The 17,500-nt window shown below is 41.1% G+C and overlaps 2 protein-coding genes across 3 annotated transcripts in view; both read left to right on the forward strand.

Moving 5' to 3' along the window:
- LOC111338665 (uncharacterized) overlaps positions 1 to 3,224 on the forward strand; it is a 12,410-nt gene extending 9,186 nt beyond the window's left edge. Inside the window, exons 8-10 of the mRNA XM_088728737.1 lie at positions 233 to 393; positions 1,087 to 1,227; positions 1,644 to 3,224. Of these exons, the coding sequence (XP_088584863.1) occupies positions 233 to 393; positions 1,087 to 1,227; positions 1,644 to 1,762 (421 nt within the window). The 3' untranslated portion in view covers positions 1,763 to 3,224. The remainder of the gene's footprint in view (positions 1 to 232; positions 394 to 1,086; positions 1,228 to 1,643) is intronic.
- Positions 3,225 to 7,741: 4,517 nt separating this feature from the next.
- LOC148727596 (uncharacterized) overlaps positions 7,742 to 17,500 on the forward strand; it is a 16,560-nt gene continuing 6,801 nt past the window's right edge. Inside the window, exons 1-6 of one of the 2 annotated variants that reach the window (XM_088726982.1) lie at positions 7,742 to 8,070; positions 14,720 to 14,833; positions 15,658 to 15,816; positions 15,977 to 16,107; positions 16,860 to 16,959; positions 17,420 to 17,500. The exon at positions 17,420 to 17,500 is cut by the window's right edge and continues 20 nt beyond it. In XM_088726982.1, coding sequence (XP_088583108.1) covers positions 7,981 to 8,070; positions 14,720 to 14,833; positions 15,658 to 15,816; positions 15,977 to 16,107; positions 16,860 to 16,959; positions 17,420 to 17,500 — 675 coding nt within the window. In that variant the 5' untranslated portion in view covers positions 7,742 to 7,980. The remainder of the gene's footprint in view (positions 8,071 to 14,719; positions 14,834 to 15,657; positions 15,817 to 15,976; positions 16,108 to 16,859; positions 16,960 to 17,419) is intronic. The other variant, XM_088726981.1, reaches the window with a different exon arrangement.

The following is a 17,500-nucleotide window of genomic DNA, read 5'->3' on the forward strand; positions in this document are numbered from 1 at the left end:
TGGATGAATGAGCCAAGTACTTGATTGTCTTTCTACAAACTTCGTGCAACACGTCCTGACATCTGTTCCGGGTTTTAGGATTTGGGGTCATACTTCCGTCGTTCCGGGTTTTAGGATTTGGGGTCATATTCCGGCATTCCTTCGTTCCAGCTTTTAGGGTCGTCCTATTACACTTTGCTCTTTATTCACAAGACTTAGCTTGACTAAATTTGATTTTCTCATGTGATTGTAGATGCCATGCGGTAAATGTGTATGATAACGATGCATATGTATACAGCAAGATAAATGAAGAACTAATGGCAGCTGGGCTTTCTGTGCAAGCAGAAGACATAGTAGATGTCATTGGTGGACATCATTTGCCAGGATATGGAAGACCCTCACAAGAAGATCTGGGTACCAGTGGTTACACGCCCTTTTTAATTTTTTTGCACCATTGTTTAAGAAGTAGTGATTGCTGTACCATGAAACCATGATCTCCTTACAAAGCACGTCAGTACCCTAGTACTTATGTTTATTCGCAAATTTAAACGAACGTCGAAAACTCGTACATTGGCCGCACAGCCTCGGTCAATGAATATAAGTGAGAGGTTTTCTGGAAATTACAAACAAAAGAAGGCATTAAGCTCCAAATACCTCCCCGAACAACAAAAACCAATTATCGACTCACCGAACCGTTCGCTTTTAGCCAAAGAAAGGCACAATAACTTCTCTTAAACTCTCCCCTATATAAAAACTGAAAACACTCGCTCGCCCGAGCACATGGCGATTCCAGCTTAAAGGTGTCATGTGACTAACGAAATCTCCCAGGGGAGTCGGGAGTGACAAAGCAGCTGTGTGAGTTTTAAAAGCCTCTGTTTTCCAGCTCCTAACATTGACTCCAGATGACCAGCCTAGAAGGTGAATTTAGATTGACCGTAGAACATTAGACCCGAGTCTACCTAGTTCAAAACTCTGGCTATGTAAAAGTATTCTGAACATTTGTATTCAGACTGTTTCGGTGCAAATGTTGTTCCACTATTCCAATGTAACTGTTTTCAATTTTTTTTTGTTTTCTATTAAAGTAATATTCAAAAATTTTTCTTGTAGAATACGTTTTAGAGATTTCCAGTTCAACAGGAGTGTTCATTGACCCAGTGTACAATATAAAGGCAGTCAGAGGAATGCTGGCTGAAATGTCCAACAATCCCAAAAGATTTCAAGGAAATAGGATACTCTATATTCATACTGGTATGTGAAATTTTTCTGTGCTACTTGGTCGCCTAAACAGATTACTTCTTTAGTGAGACTGACTGTAGATGAACATGCATGTTTGCAAGAACTCATTCAGGTTCCTGGAGCTTGTAACGACCATATTGGGAGTAACTGTTTCCTATCCTGGATGAGTTGCCATAACCTGTTCCATTTCCTCCTTCTTCCCTTCCAGACCTCTTTATCAGACTCCTTGACAATTTGCCTGTGACGAGTAGCTGCGTAGAAAGGACATTTTTCGAGGGGATGCGCTAATGGGGGTTAAATGTGAGGTTTATGGAAACGGCGGATCAACGACAAAACACAATTACAAATCAATCGACGGGGGTAATCCGTCGTATTACTACTTTCAATGATTTAGAAATATTTTTTGCCTTTTTTTGCTCGATTTTCAGGTGGATGTTTTGGTTTATTTGATGGCAGAATTGATCCTTTACTAACAAGTTCACGAAGCACACAATATACCAGTGAGATTATCAGCTGGGGAGACATCAATGATCCTCTGCCCATGTGAAAGTAATATGATTAATGAAAAAAGCCTAAAGTCGTGATGAATAATTGTTATTGGATATAGTTTGAAATGAATTCCATAAAAGAGTGCTTTTTAGGGTGATAAACAGGGTTGTAACGAGGTATGTGGGTTACATAATGATCCCAATTCTCATCCATATTTAGGATAATTTTCATCCTTGATCTAATAAAAAACTGCAATTATCCCGGCCGGCCGTCTGGAAAACAAGAAATTGATCCCATCCCAGACATAGTGACCCCTGTTTGCTAGACATGACAGAGAGGCTCAAGCGATGTGTTAGCCATGGCGATTCGCATGGAAACGATTTTTTAGAAATGTTTCAAATGCTTCTTCTTTGTCTTTACGTCTGTCTCGGTCTCCACGTGGCTCTGAAGATTATGAACGTAATCTTCGACTAAAATTGTAACCAAAAAAATATTATTAGGTGAAGACACACAAAAACGAAATCACTAGTGGCCGTTTGGCCATTTTGGCCACTAGTGACCCTCTGGCTACTTTGGCCACTGGTGGACGTTTGGGCCTCTTGGTCACTAGTGGCCGTTTAGCCATTTTGGCCACTAGTGGCCGTTTGGCCATTTTGGCCGCTTGTGGTCGTTTAGGAATTTTGGCCACTAAGGGCCGTCTCGGTGTTTTGGGCATTACTGGCCTTTTTGGGCATTTTGGCCACTAGTGATCGTCTGACCACTTTGGCCACTAGTGGCCGTTACGCCATTTGGGCCACTAATGGCCGTTTGGCCATTTTGGCCACTAGTGACCCTCTGGCAATTTTGGCCACTGGTGGACGTTCGGGCCTCTTGGTCACTAGTGGCCAGTTAGGCATTTTGGCCACTAATGGCCGTTTGGCCATTTTGGCCGCTTGTGGTCGTTTAGGCATTTTGGCCACTAAGGGCCGTCTCGGTTTTTTTGGGCACTACTGGCCGTTTTGGGCATTTTGGCCACTAGTGATCGTCTGGCCATTTTGGCCACTAGTGGCCGTTTCGCCATTTGGTCCACTAATGGCCGTTTGGGCATTTTCGCCATTAGTGGTTGTCTAGCCATTTTGGCCACTACTAGCCGTATGGGCATTTTGGCCACTACTGGCCGTTTGGACATTCTGGCCACTTGTGGCCGTCCGGGCATTTTGGCCACTAGTGGCCGTTTGGGCGTTTTTGCCTTTAGTGGCCAATTTGGGCATTTTGGCCACTAGCGGCTTCGAGGATACACTGATAGAAGAATAGTGAGGTATTTGAGCTGTCGCTTATAAGTTATTATTATGATTACTATTCTTCTAATCATTATTTTCATGTATGTGACTAATATGATTATTTGTACTTATAATAACGACGTTTATTTGATCTATCAAAATGCTAAAAATGATATTCACAAGGATTCTATCAATAATTATACATAAGGAATGGTGTTTGTATCCTTCTTTGAAGACATTAAAATCTGAATAAATTCAAAATCTAATAATCTGATGAAATCTAAAAATATTTAAAACTATACAGAAAAGAGAAAGGTGAATGGCAAATCTAGAACCCGATATACAAGGCTGCTAAGAAGCATTCAGCAATGGCAGTGGCTCCTTCGGCAGCTGCGATTTCAACGTCACAATTGTTATAGTCAAACGCAGCGCGGCGCTTCACCCGCGATCCTCGAAGGCAAACTAAGGCCGACCGAAGGAGGGCAAAGAATGTCCTTGCTCGGATCCAGGAAATTGTTTGCGAGTATCGTTCTCCTTTCTAGGTGGCTATCAGCTAGGCCAGTCGACTGTGGTATCTTATGCATTCCTTCCCCATCCCTCCCGTAGTTGTAAATACAAGCGGCGTGAACGAGCCATGCTCAACATCCAACATCCAACACTCTCCTTGAGTACAACTGCTTCTTGTCGTTTTCATGGATGCGATAAATCTGCTGTGGTTCCTGGTCCTTGTAAGACTCGGCATTAGGGTGGCAAACCCTCACATCGAAGAATTCCGAGCTCTGGGGATCCCAGAAGCCTCGCGCCCGAACGTCCAATCTTGTGCTTTATTGGACCCTTTACTGAGCTGTTCTTCAGTGATGTTTTGGAGAACTTGCTCGACCTTGACATTGCTACACACTATACTCAAAAGGTCGGCCTCGAGGTCTCTCAACTCCTTATGACGTTGGATTACAAAGCCCCCTCGTTTACAAATCATTGCGTGGTCTACTGTGAAGTTTTCTCTACACGCACATACTTATGGAATGTCATCGAACGGCCAATCATAACGTAGCTTAACAGCATCGCGAAACTCTCTCTTGCTGAGGTTGAAACGGCCATGTTCTTGAAGGGGAAGAACTGTAAGCCACACAGAGGAGCCTTTTTCTTGCGCTAGTTCTAGAGCTCGCTTGGTCTTCCGTGGAACAATTTGTTTTAGGTTATCTGCGATCTCTGAAAGTTCTCCAGCTTTTCCACGTTTGATGAGGGACTCGTCGGGTAGTTGATGAGTTTGAGCCATGACATGTTCGACGGGAGGAGATGTCACCTGAATAGATGAGGCATGTTCGCGTGCCACCTCGTGACATGGGTTGCTCAAGCCCAGGCCGCCTAGGCGCACTGGTAGTACTAGAACATCTCTATCCAGTTTGCTACACTTGCGCTCTATTAATTAATTCATTAATTTAATAACCTCTAGAGCGCTATTTTCATTCAATGATCAACAGCGCTTAACAACTTAGAATACTGCAGTAAATTCAAATTTATAAAACTAATTACATGTACATTAATATCAACAATGTATGTTAAAAATAAGAATAATATGGAATATCCATAATAAGGATCTTAATTAGGAATAAGGATCTTAATAAGGAACTTAATTAGTAATACTAATAAAAGTAATTGTCAGACAGGGTACTTTGAGAAAGCTGCACGAAATAAATAAGTTTTCAGCTTACATTTAAAAATGGAAAATGAATTAATATCACGTAATTCAGCTGGCAGAGCATTCCATTAGTACGGGGCAGCAGCAGAGAATGATCTGTCCCCCAACGTGGCGAGTATTTTCCCCTTAGGAGGGTCAAGTAATAAACTTTGATTTGATCTAAGATTATATACAGAGCTAGGCTTGATGTTAATTAGTTCAATGATATACCTAGGCGCCCATCCATGAACAGCTTTAAATGTTAAAATTTTGATCTTAAAATGAACACGATGTTGTACTGGTAACCAGTGAAGTTGACAAAGCGCAGGAGAAATATGCGAATACTTACTTAAACTCAGTACAAGTCTAGCCGCAGCATTCTGCACACGTTGCAATTTGGCTATTTGCGACTTAGGAAGGCCATACAAAAGTCCATTACAATAGTCTAAACGACTAGTGATAAAAGCATGAATAAGCGTTAATAACGAATCGCGAGATAAATTCTTAATCCTCCTAATATTATGTAGGTGATAAAACGCGGAATTACAAATTTTATTAAAGTGCGTTGACATTGACAACTTATTATCAAACCATGCACCGAGATTTCTAACACAGGAACTAGGATAAATATCACAATCACCTACCGAAATATTCCGAAATATACCCGCTGGCTTCTTTGAGAAAGATAGGAGTGGAACCATTTGAGAGCATTCCCACGTAAATCAACATCATTATGCAAACGATCGAGCAACACATCGTGGGACACTGTGTCAAATGCTGCGCTAAGATTCAATAGAACCAATAACGTTACATGTTGGGAGTTCATCTTTAAAAGAATATCATTCATTACTCTCAGTAATGCAGTCTCAGTACTGTGGTATTTTCTATATGCAGACTGGAATAAGGGATAAATGCTAGTTGCTACCATATGTTCATGCAACTGATTGAAGACAGCTCTTTCAGTAAGCTTTGAGACATACTGAAGATTACTGACTGCCTATAGTTCTTAAATACCAGATCAAGACCGGTCTTCTTCAATAACGGATTAACCAGTGCACATTTCCAGTTTAATGCGAACGAACCAGACTCCAGAGAAAGATTAATGACTTTAGTAATAACTGGAAGAAGCACGTCAATACAGTTAATCACCAAAGACGTTGGCATGGGATCCAAAATACAACTTTTCTTAGGAAAACCTTTAATGAGTTTACGCACATCTCCTGACAATGGTTTAAAATGATCCATCAAAGCACCAGACCATGATTCAGTATCATCGCTAAAAACTTCTATTAAAGCTGAAGATGTTAATTTATCAAGCTTAGCGTGAATCGTTCTGATCTTATCAATAAAGAACGTGCCCATCTCATTGATTTTCGCTATTGCATAGACAGCGCTCTCTACTGCGAGGATCGTGCATCATACGTATCTATAACCGCAGTTCAAAATATATGAACTTCATATATTCATCATATCATTGGCAAGAGTTAATAAATTATATGATGGTGGAAAAGGAACAACATGATCATGCTTCAGTAGTTTCTTAGTTGCCGTGAACAAATCCCTCGGATTGGAACTGTTCTTATCGAGGAATTCCTTAAATAATTCACGACGCGCAGTATTCATAAGATAAGTGGTGTAGTTCCTCTTGGATTTAAACTCCAAAAAATCAGAAGCACAGCCAGTTCGGCGCCATTTTTTTCTGCCCTTCGCCTTTCCTTCCTCGCTTGTTTAATATCATTATTAAACCAGGGCACAAGAGGTCTGATTTTAAATCTCTTAGTTAACAGCGGAGCATGACGATCAAGAAGTGAAGAAAGAGTTGAATTATAACATTCAACAAGATCATCTAGGGTGTTAGGACTATTCAGGCACAACTTAGTTTCCGCCAACTCGTCACGTAAAATTTGCCGATCAATATCTTTAATTTTCCTGTAGGATATTGTTTTTGTTGATGAGGCCGGTTTCTCAACATTGAGATCACATAAGATAGAACAATGGTCTGATAGAAAGTAGTCATTCGTGGAAGCACTAGCCAGAACAACGTCACATTGTCGAGTGATAATCAAATCAAGGGTGTGACCCGACCGATGCGTCGGTTTATCCACATGTTGGAGGAAACCCATAGATTCAAGTAAATCAAGAAAAATATCACTATCTGGATCACTCAGCTGATCAACATGTATGTTGAAATACCCAGTTATCAGCAACGGTTCAGACGACGTCGATAACAATGGATTCCAAATATGTAGAGAACTCCGCGATGAATGTTCTGATACTAACTGGATGGTTTGTCGAATATGGTGAACGGTAAATAATAATAGTCCGTAGTGTAAAGGACCCATGCTTTATAATCCATTCTGAAAAAAAACTCGAAAGAATTACGATCACCGGCATCAACTTCATTTACATTGATGTTATCTCTGAGCAATATAGCAGTTCCTCCCCCGATACGACCTGGTCGTGGTTGATCCAGAAACTTGAATCCAGGAGGAGTGATCTCAACGCGATGTGCAGTATCGTCAGCTGTAAGCTAGGTCTCAGTGATGGTACTAATATCTGCTGCACACGACTCCACTAGAAAATTAAAAATCTTTTTCGCTCTTGGGAAAGAATTTTCCCAAGTCAGAAAAAGAAGTCCATGTGATTTGCTAACGAGATATTAACGCACGCAATCTCAAAGCACGTGTACGCGATTTGCGAGCACAAGTTCGGGAACGTCCTCTTATTTTCTGTCGACTTTCAGTCTATCTTGACATTTCGCCTTCCCTCTTTCCACATGCGTCTAATGCTCAGGCTTTTAAGAGACTGATATCAAAATATTGCCTTGGGCGGGATGGTTTAGCGTGGATTGTACACTTACTTAAAAAGGATATTCGTCGCCACAATGGTCAAAATTATTTGACCACTGACCACGATAAGAGTACAAACCACGATAAACCACTGTCGATTTGTTTTTCAACACAATATCAAAGTCAAATAAAACGATTCTTTTAGTGCGTGATACGTTGCGTGAGACGTTGAAGCGAGCAGCGTTATCTGTAAATCTACCGACATTGGCAAATTGGCCAATCAGGTTGCGACCTTACAGCAAGTGGGATAATAAATTTATTCTAAGCCATCTCAGAAAAGTAATCTACTCTTTGTTGGTCCCTAACAAACATTAGCATGTTATCAATGTCATCAATTGACGTCAATCACAGTTATGTTAAAACGGAGAAGCCTCAAGGGTGAAAAATAAAATAAAACCATCAGCTTGAATTTTAAAGTGCCATTCGCCTGCCTTGACAGTCAGAAGACGAAGACACCATACATCTTGTCGACTCTCTCAGTTTCTCGGACATGAACGCAAATAATCGTGCACAGCTTCACAAGTACGAACCACCTAACTGGGCTTCATCCCTGAAGAGCATTCCAAAATATTTCGTCAAGGTAAGACAACATGAATAGGAATCAAATTGTTCAAATTGAAATATGAAAGTTTACGTTAATAAGGGCTGACATGATCCCTTCGTTTTGTTGGTTTGACGGTTTCAGTTCTATCTTTACCATCCCTTTCCTACCACTGGGGCTTTCCCTGAGCCCTCGATGCCAGCTCATAAGCAAATAGATCCATTGCCTTGTTTCTTTATTGTGTTGTGCGAGAGTGGTGTGGCGGCGGATCATTAGGGGATTAGGCATTCAGGTGTCTCATTATGTTAGAATGCGGCTGAGGTAAGATCTTGTCTGTCGTTAATTTTTAGCATTTGGTTTATAGGCTCAAGTCAACGTGTTTGGTTAATAGAGCACTGTAAGACAGGTCAATTAAGAGGTTGCAGATGAGTCCTGGGTGGGAGATGACCAAACGCGGAGCCCCACTCCATGGAGCACCATATGGAGTACCTAAATGGAGTACCCCTAAAAGTCATGTAATGGTCAGATAAAATACTTTATAAACATCACAAATCGTTTAGTTGTACACATCTTAACGTATTTTGATCTTGCCAGCTGTATGATTGTCACAGTTCGATACAGTCCACGAAGTGACCGCCTTCTTGAATTTAGCATTAAACTGACGGAGGTGGGCTTTGGGATTTTCGGTTTTGCTGTTTTGACTGTTTTTGGATCGGTTTTTCGGTTTTGGGGCCGAAAAGGTTCGGTTTTTCGGTTTTGATGTTCAGAGCGGTTTGCGGATTTTACGTGTTTTTGCATTCGGTTTTCTGTTTTCACGAAAACTCTGATGCATATGCAGTTGGCGGTATTTCCTTTTTGACCCCTCTGTGGTGTTCGGATGGCACGAGAAACGGAGATATATTCTTGGATTCAACACAGAACTTTTAATATTTTCTAACATGTGTCGTCGCCATTACCGGAAGTGATTATACATCGAATCATGAACGGAAGCGAGGCTGAATTAATGTAAACGCAAATCGAATACAGCACATCTCCCCCTTTAAGATAATGAAAGAGAAACTTACTTGGACATACTTGTTTCTTATCTAGCGTGAAATTCAAAATTAAAACAACGTCAATCAAATGTCCTCAAGTAATCGTCATTTTGTTAAGAAACACTTCCTGGGTAGCTATTGTCATTTGTCTCTGCACTAAGTCTCACACACACTAGAATACGCGTTCATAGTTATGACTTTCTGTCTGAGAAACCAGAGAAAATCTGGCCAGAAAGTATAACTTCACTTATGGCACGTAATCCTTCAATCTAGATGAGGGCTTAGATTGACGGCCAGATCTGGTGTACACTTTTGATGTGCCAGTTCCTTCTGCAGTGTTAGCTGTTTGGGGTGAAGGAAGTTTAGGTGATGGAGGTACTGGCACCGGTGTGGGTTTGGCTGGAGATGTAGCTGCAGCTGGGGGTGGGGGTGGTATCTTGTTGATCTGTACTCTATTCCTTCTATATGACCCAGTGTCCGTATGGATCACATAAGAACGAGGTGTGCACTTCTCCACTACTATTCCAGACTGTCCTCTGTCTTGTACCATCACTTCATCTCCCTTCTCTAAGGGAACAAGAGGCCTCGCTGAATGCCTTCTATCGAATTGCAGCTTCTGTTTGGTTTTGTGATTGTCTTCAAACTGACGTAGGGCATGATTCTGCACAAGGTTTGGGGACAGCTGAGACGGGGCCACCGGCACTTTGGTTTTGAGCCTCCTTGACATCATTAGCTCAGCTGGAGAATAACCATTAGCCAATGGTGTCGCTCTATACTGTAGCAAAGCAAGATAAGGATCTTGAGAGCCAGCTAGGAGACGTTTAGCTGTTTGCACTGCTCTCTCTGCTTCACCGTTGCCTGAAGCATGACCTGGGCTGCTAGTGACATGTCGAAACCCGTAATCTAAAGTGAACATCTTAAATTCCCTTGATGTATAGTAGCTGGCATTGTCAGATTTTACTTGATCTGGAATTCCGAATCTGGAAAATGCACGTTTCATCCTGTCTATGACCTCTGCTGAGGCAGTTGAACTCAGACTAGCTACCTCTATCCATCTGGAGTAGTAATCAATCATTACTAAATACAGTCTTTTATTGAGTTCATAGACATCAGTGGCTATGTATTGCCATGGTCGTTGTGGGAGCATGGTAGGAACTAGAGGTTCTGGAGGATTTTTCCTGTTAGACTGACACTTGCGACAGTTTTCAATTAACTCCTCTATATTCTTCATCATGCTTGGCCACCACACTGTGTTTCTGGCCAATGCCTTGCACTTGACAATCCCTTGGTGACCGTCGTGGATCTTATCCAGGACTTCCAATTTCATAGACGATGGTATAACGACTCGAGGTCCCATCATCAACAGCCCTTTAACCACTGTCAGCTCTGCTCTATGAGCAAAATAAGGGCTGACTAAACCCTTGACATTATGTTTTTCAGGCCAACCTTCAGCTACATAGTTCATAATTTGCCTGCATGCTTCATCCTCCTGTTGATGGATCATAATATCATCTAATTTGCTATCACTGATAGGCATTCCAGCTATGACTTGATGAGCATATAAGTTCACTTCCTCATGAAATGAATCACCTGATTTGGCTGGTGTTGGAGAACGAGATAGCGTGTCGGCAGTGTACAACAGTTTTCCTGGCACATGAACAGGTGTGAACGAGTATCTCATGAGCCTCATTCTCATTCGTTGAATACGTACGGGTAGTTGATCCAACTCCTTCGTGGATAGCAGTGGTACAAGAGGCTTATGATCAGTCTCAAGTATAATATCCTTTCCCAGAATGTAATCTGTGAATCGTTCACATGCGAAGGTACTAGCTAAGGCCTCCTTCTCAATCTGGGCGTACCTTTTCTCTACATCCAGAAGGCTTTTGGACGCATACGCCACTGGCGCCCACCTGTCACCGTGCTTTTGCAAAAGCACTCCGCCAAGTCCGTATGAAGACGCATCTGCTGACACCTTGGTCTCCAGTGAAGGATCATATATTTGCAACACTGGGCTGCTCGTCAAGCATTGTTTAATCTCTTTAAAAGCCTGTTCCTGTGCTGGACCCCAGCACCATGCACTGTGAGAGCTCAAGAGTTCACGTAGAGGTTGTGTCATAGTAGCAAGGTTGGGTACAAACTTCATGAGCTGGTTCACTGTACCCATCAGACCTCTTACCTCACTCACATTCTCTGGAGCGCGCATTTTCAATATAGCCTCAACCTTCTCTGGAGAGCTTTCCACACCATTAACTCCGATCCGATGACCTAGAAAGTCAATCTGGCTTTTGCTGAATTGGCACTTATCCTTATTCAAGGTGACACCTGCTGCTTTCAGCCGTGTTAATGTCTGTACGAGTCTCTCGTCATGTTCCTCCTGGTTCTTTCCGAACACGACAATGTCATCCATGAGACATACCACACCTTGTTGACCACCTAGTATTCGGTAGATCTCACTCTGAAACTTCTCAGGGCCAGATTTGATACCGAAGGGAATTCGCTTGTATCGAAATCGACCAAATGGTGAGATGAACGTGGTCAGTTTCCTTGAATCTTCATCCAAGCAGATTTGGTGGAAGCCCGCATTGGCATCCAGTTTAGAGAAAACCTTAGCACCTCCCATCAGAGCAATTGTATAATCCACTGTGGGGAGCATGATTCTTTCTCTCTTCACTACTTCGTTAAGCTTCGTGAGATCCACACAGATCCTCACTTTGCCATTTCCTTTAGGCACCACGACCATAGGAGAACACCATTCCGATGGTTCTGTGCACCGTTCTATAACATCTAGCTCGATAAGCTTGTCAAGTTCAGCTTTGGCTAGAGGACGTAGTGGAATAGATATCCTCCTGGGAGTCATCACACTGTATGGCTCTGCGTTTTGCTCGATCTTAATCTTATATTCTCCTTCTAGCTTTCCTAAGCCTTTGAACATTGATCCGAACTCCGCTGACTGGATAGGATCTGACGTAACTTTTCCAATGAACTTAACGACACCTAGATCTGCACAAGCGTCTCTACCTAGCAATAGAGAGCCTTTGGGGAACACATATATATCCTCTGTGATTGTCTGATCACCTTTCTTTAGTTCTGCAGTAAAGAATCCAAGAGTTGAAAGGTTGCTTTGATCTGGGCCACTAAGAGGCCTGTCAGGCTTCTGCAAATTGAAGTGTGAAAACTGTGTATCATACACAGCTTTGGGAATGACTGTCACATCTGCTCCAGTATCAACAGCAAATTTCAGGCTCTGACCTGACACCTGGACTTCCGTAAACCATGCACTCCTGCGTTTCCTGTTGTTGATACTCTCAATAGAGTAACTTTCATCACTGATGCTTCCTAAGAAGTAGTACTCATCTGAGTCAGACTGCACTTCTGCTACCTCTTGTACAGACCCTTTTTCTTTGCTACTCCTGCAGACCTTGCCCCAATGTCCTGGGCGTTTGCACTTGTTACATTTACTGTCTTTTGCAGGGCATCTTTCTCTGGGGTGCACCTCCTTTCCACACCACCGGCATGACCGGCTATTCGATGCCTGGGAGCAATTTGATGCACTTCTTTGCTGCCCGTTACTACGTGGTCCCTTGTCACGAGGGCCTCCTTTCCGCCTATGTTGAACTACCTGCACTTTAGAAGTCTCTCCTTTTATATCCTGAGCCCACCTTCCAGAACATTCTTCTGCTCTACACTCATTTATCGCTTTTTCTAAAGTCAGTTCACCATCTCTCAACAGCCGTGCTCTGACCTTATCACTATTTATACCCAATACGATCTTATCTCTGACAAAATCGTCCTTTAGTTCACCGTAGGCACACGTAGACACGAGAGTGTTAATTTGTGATAAGAAATTATCGAAACTCTCACCTTCTGATTGCGTATACCTGTGAAACTTGTAACGTTCATAAGTAACGTTTGTTTTCGGCGTGCAGAACCTCTGGAATTTCTCCAGAATTAATTCCGGATCCAGTTTGTCCTCTGCTGGTACATGTTCCTCCCCTTCGGGGTCACCTACAGCTGGAGCCCATGTGAAGCCATTGTAGATTTTCAGCGCCTCCTCACCTGCGAGATTTAGCAGTATAGCACTTCTCCTTTCCTTACTGGCAGTAGATAATCCAATGGCGTTCACATATAATTCGTACTGCTGCTTGAACAACTTGAAATTCTCACTTGCATTTCCCGATAAACAAAGAGCTTTCGGTGGTGGAAGATTCGTAGCCATATTTCCGCGTAATTCCTGATCACTGATCACTAAATATCCGTTCTGGACACAGTTTATATCTTTTTGTTCACTCCTGACACCATGTGGTGTTCGGATGGCACGAGAAACGGAGATATATTCTTGGATTCAACACAGAACTTTTAATATTTTCTAACATGTGTCGTCGCCATTACCGGAAGTGATTATACATCGAATCATGAACGGAAGCGAGGCTGAATTAATGTAAACGCAAATCGAATACAGCACACCCTCAAAGTTGAAAATGTAGCGGTTTTGTCAGGTTTGCGCGCGGTTTTCGGTTTTGCTGCCTTTTTTCGTCGGTTTGTCGGTTTTGGAGGTTTTTTGCTCCGGTTTTGCGGTTTCCCAGATGCTCCAATGCCCCCTTCCTGATGGTCACTTCAAATGGAAGGCTTGAATGTAATCCGTGATCGATTTCGTTAATGGACCGATTACCATCTTTATCTTATGATCTTACGGATCGAGGCCAAAAGTACGGACATACTTCATTCGGTAGCGGGTTTTATGTCTTTCGAAATATCTGTTTATGTTGGGTGTCTATAAGAGGTGTGGCGACTAATCTATCAACACAAGGCCTCAATTGTGTGAAGCGATGAGGATAAAAGATAGGACTTACAAAAAGTAATTCATGTATTTAAACTGACCCTCTCTTCACCAATCTATTTGTAGCATGATAAAATTGAAATATTTAAAGAAACAAAATCAAAATAAACACCGATGGGTCAGCAAATACATCTGACTGGGGCAGTTGATTTGGAAAATGCATGCAGTAAGCTTAAGCATTTTACCTCATGCAGAACTAAAAAAAGTGGGTTTTGTTCATCATATGTCCAGAGTATTTTTATCTTCTGGTCAAAGGACTCATTACACAGCGGTAAAACCAAAATGGAGGAACCAGTAAGACTGATAGTCCCCGGCCCCCCAAAGAACAGGGCCGGGTTGTTCAAAGCTGGGTTAAGATAACACAGGGTTGCTGTGAAATCTGGTTTCAGATTTGAAAGGCTTTGAAAGAAAATTCAGTACCATTTCTTTTGTCTACAATTTGATGATTGGATGCCCTAAAGAGAATAGAGGAAATTGTCCAAAAAAGGCTTTTGAACAAGGTAATAAAGAAACCAGGATCAAAATTTAACCCTTGGGTTAGTGCTAATCGGACTTCAAACAAACAGGCCCTGAACTGTATCGAACTGTAACAATCGGAGAGCTGGCAAGTTCAAAATGTATTTACCATATTTGTAAAGTACTTTATTTGACCAATACATGATTTTTAGGGGTACTTCATTTAGGTGCTCCATAGGGTAACTCTACGGAGTAGGGCTCCTCATTTTGTCATCTCCAATCCGGGGTTGAATATTGTGTTGTACTCTACTCAGCACAACACCTGATGCCTGTTCTAATCATAAGTGTTTCTATTTTGTAGCTTGCACAACGTAACACTCCAATCCATTCATGGAATCTTCCCAATGCCCCGAAGGAGTTTTTGATATTCATCAAAAGGGATGACCTGACTGGGTGTGCTTTGTCTGGAAATAAGGTGTGATCACAGACCAGCCAATGTTGTTGATTTAATTTTACAATATTAATATTTTCAGTGCAGCACTGAATGCTTTCCTTTGCAAGTAAAAAAAATTTGAAACCTTTGCAGTGAAAATTGCCACATTGTCTACCTGTGTTCGGCAGTCATGTCACAAACTGTAACCCTTAATTTACTTACTTTTAAAGTGAGGTGAACGATTTTGTTAAAATGTTGTCAACACTCATCCCCTTTCAGGTTGTCTGCAATTTATGATGTATGTGCTTGAACTTTCAAAAACAGTGGCCAACATATGTTTTTGTATATGGTACTTAAGTGGTCAAGTATGTGGGCATGGCTTAATTACCATAATTTGCGACATGAAACAAAACGAAACATGAACAAATGTGAGACCTGAAAATGCCACCCCAATATCATGCTATCAGGCAGTCAGAATCAAGCTGCCTCACTTGAGTTTGAGACAGCCACAAATATTAGCAGGTCACGGTGTTTTTAAAATGTTCAAGTGTTACAGCAGAGCTTTACTAAGAAAAATTGCTAAATTAACACTGCACTGGATACACAAAATCAACTCAACACAAGACCTTGAAAAGTGTCAGTTTTCCTTAACTCAGCTTTTGTTTCCATTGGTATGCATTTATGTACTTTTCATTTCTTTATATTTATACTGTGTGACACTGCTGTTTATTTCCTATATTTCCTATTGAGAGTTTGCACAAGTGATCAAACTGCATATAGGCTTTATTATGTATGTCATGCTAAAGTGGTTATTTATTTTGATTAAGTATGAATATAAGTACCTTCATTGTTTTGTTACATTACAGGTTCGTAAATTGGAGTTTGTCCTGGCTGATGCCTTAGATAAGAAGTGTGACACAGTGATAACGTGTGGTGGTCTCCCTTCCAATCATTGTAGGACTACTGCAGTTGCAGCAAAACAACTTGGTTTGAACTGCTACTTGCTGCTAAGAAGTTCGGACCAGGTATCACTTGAAGTACACCTTTCTTTAACATAATTTGTAGCTCAAACACCACTAGCTCTTACAATGTATCTTTACATACACAAGAACATCATCAATATTTGCATCATTGCCAGCTCTCTGACAGCAGCCACGTGACCTATTCTTTCTTTTTTCCTTGTAGAAGACAGTCAATGTTGGATGTAAAGGCAATCTACTTTTAAGCAGAATGGCTGGAAGTAATATTATTCTTGTTCCGGAGTTGAAATATAAATCTGGCCTAAAGCCAATGATGGAGAAAGTGGCAGAAAAATTGTAGGTGACTGATTTGGTCAAATTATTTTGATAACTTTTGATAAGTACTGTTTTTGAGTCAAAGGTGTGAGACTTTCAGAGAGATTCCAACCATTTTGAACTAATTAAACCAAAAGATTTATGAGAATATTCTAATTAATAGTTACAACACTCTGAAAAGCTTAATATGATGCCCCAAAAGGCCAACTGACAAAGCCTCCCCTCTGCTGACTCCTTTCAATAATGCAAGCCTTGGGAAAGAAGAATCATTTACAAACTACAAAGCTTTAGTTTTCTCTTTTCATTGTTATAGCATTTCATTTGTTCTCAGACATGACAAGTAATATTTGTAATTGTGTACATATGAACCAGTGCTTTATTTTAATCGAGATATTTCATCCACAGGCACAATGCGACTGGTATGCCCAAGGGATTGAGAGTTTTCGTATCCCAACCTTACCCTTAATTACTTTTCATTCCCAGGGAATCATGAATTCCATGAAATTTTCTTTGCATTAACTCTGAAACTCCCAGATGTGATTAACATTTAACTTCTCTCTGTAATATCCACACCTTATCCAGCAAACATAGAATGAAAATATAACTCAGACTTACCGGTAGAAGTTCTTATCTTAATCTAACAATAAATTCTCTTAACTAGTTTAAAAGAAATGTGTAGAAGTGAGAATTAACAATCAGTTCCTGGAAGGTAAGGGGTTCACTGCAGAGTAGATACTCTTCAATTTTTTTTCTCTTGGATCAAATGTTTTCAGACGTCAGCAAGGTTCAGCCCCATACCTGGTTGAGGTTGGAGGATCTTCATATACAGGATTGTTTGGTTACCTAACAGCATTTCAGGAAATGATGGATCAAGTGAGTTCATCATTTAATTCAGACTATGATCCAAATACTTGACAAATCCTCCTTATTCATGGACTTATAAGGTTATGACCTATTGGCCAGCAGCCCTATGTTGAGCCTTAGTTTTTGTCCGGAGAGGATTTTAGTTGTAATGCAGTTTAATTTTAATCAGGCAAATACATAATCATTAGCCTGTTAACTGATCAATATGATACACAAAAGTCTTTGAATTTCCTTAAAATAGTTTTTGTCATTCATATTTCTCAATATTTTACAGAATTTTAAAAGCATGTATCTTCCCCAGGTCTAATCCAAAATTTCATGGTTATAATCCTTTACACCTTGGAAACTGAATAATCAAATGCTTGGGGAGGTCTATAAGCAATGAATCCTTGATTGACATAATGTGGCCCTCAGTAAACTGATTGTATTTTGATTGCTGGAAGTGAACACATTTTCTTTTCCTTTTAAGAATCTACTGGAAGATTTTGATGATATTGTATTGACAGTTGGCAGTGGAGGAACTGCAGCCGGAATTGCCATAGCTAATTAT

This window comes from Stylophora pistillata, chromosome 7 (assembly GCF_964205215.1).
Source record: "Stylophora pistillata chromosome 7, jaStyPist1.2, whole genome shotgun sequence".
Lineage (NCBI taxonomy): Eukaryota > Metazoa > Cnidaria > Anthozoa > Scleractinia > Pocilloporidae > Stylophora > Stylophora pistillata.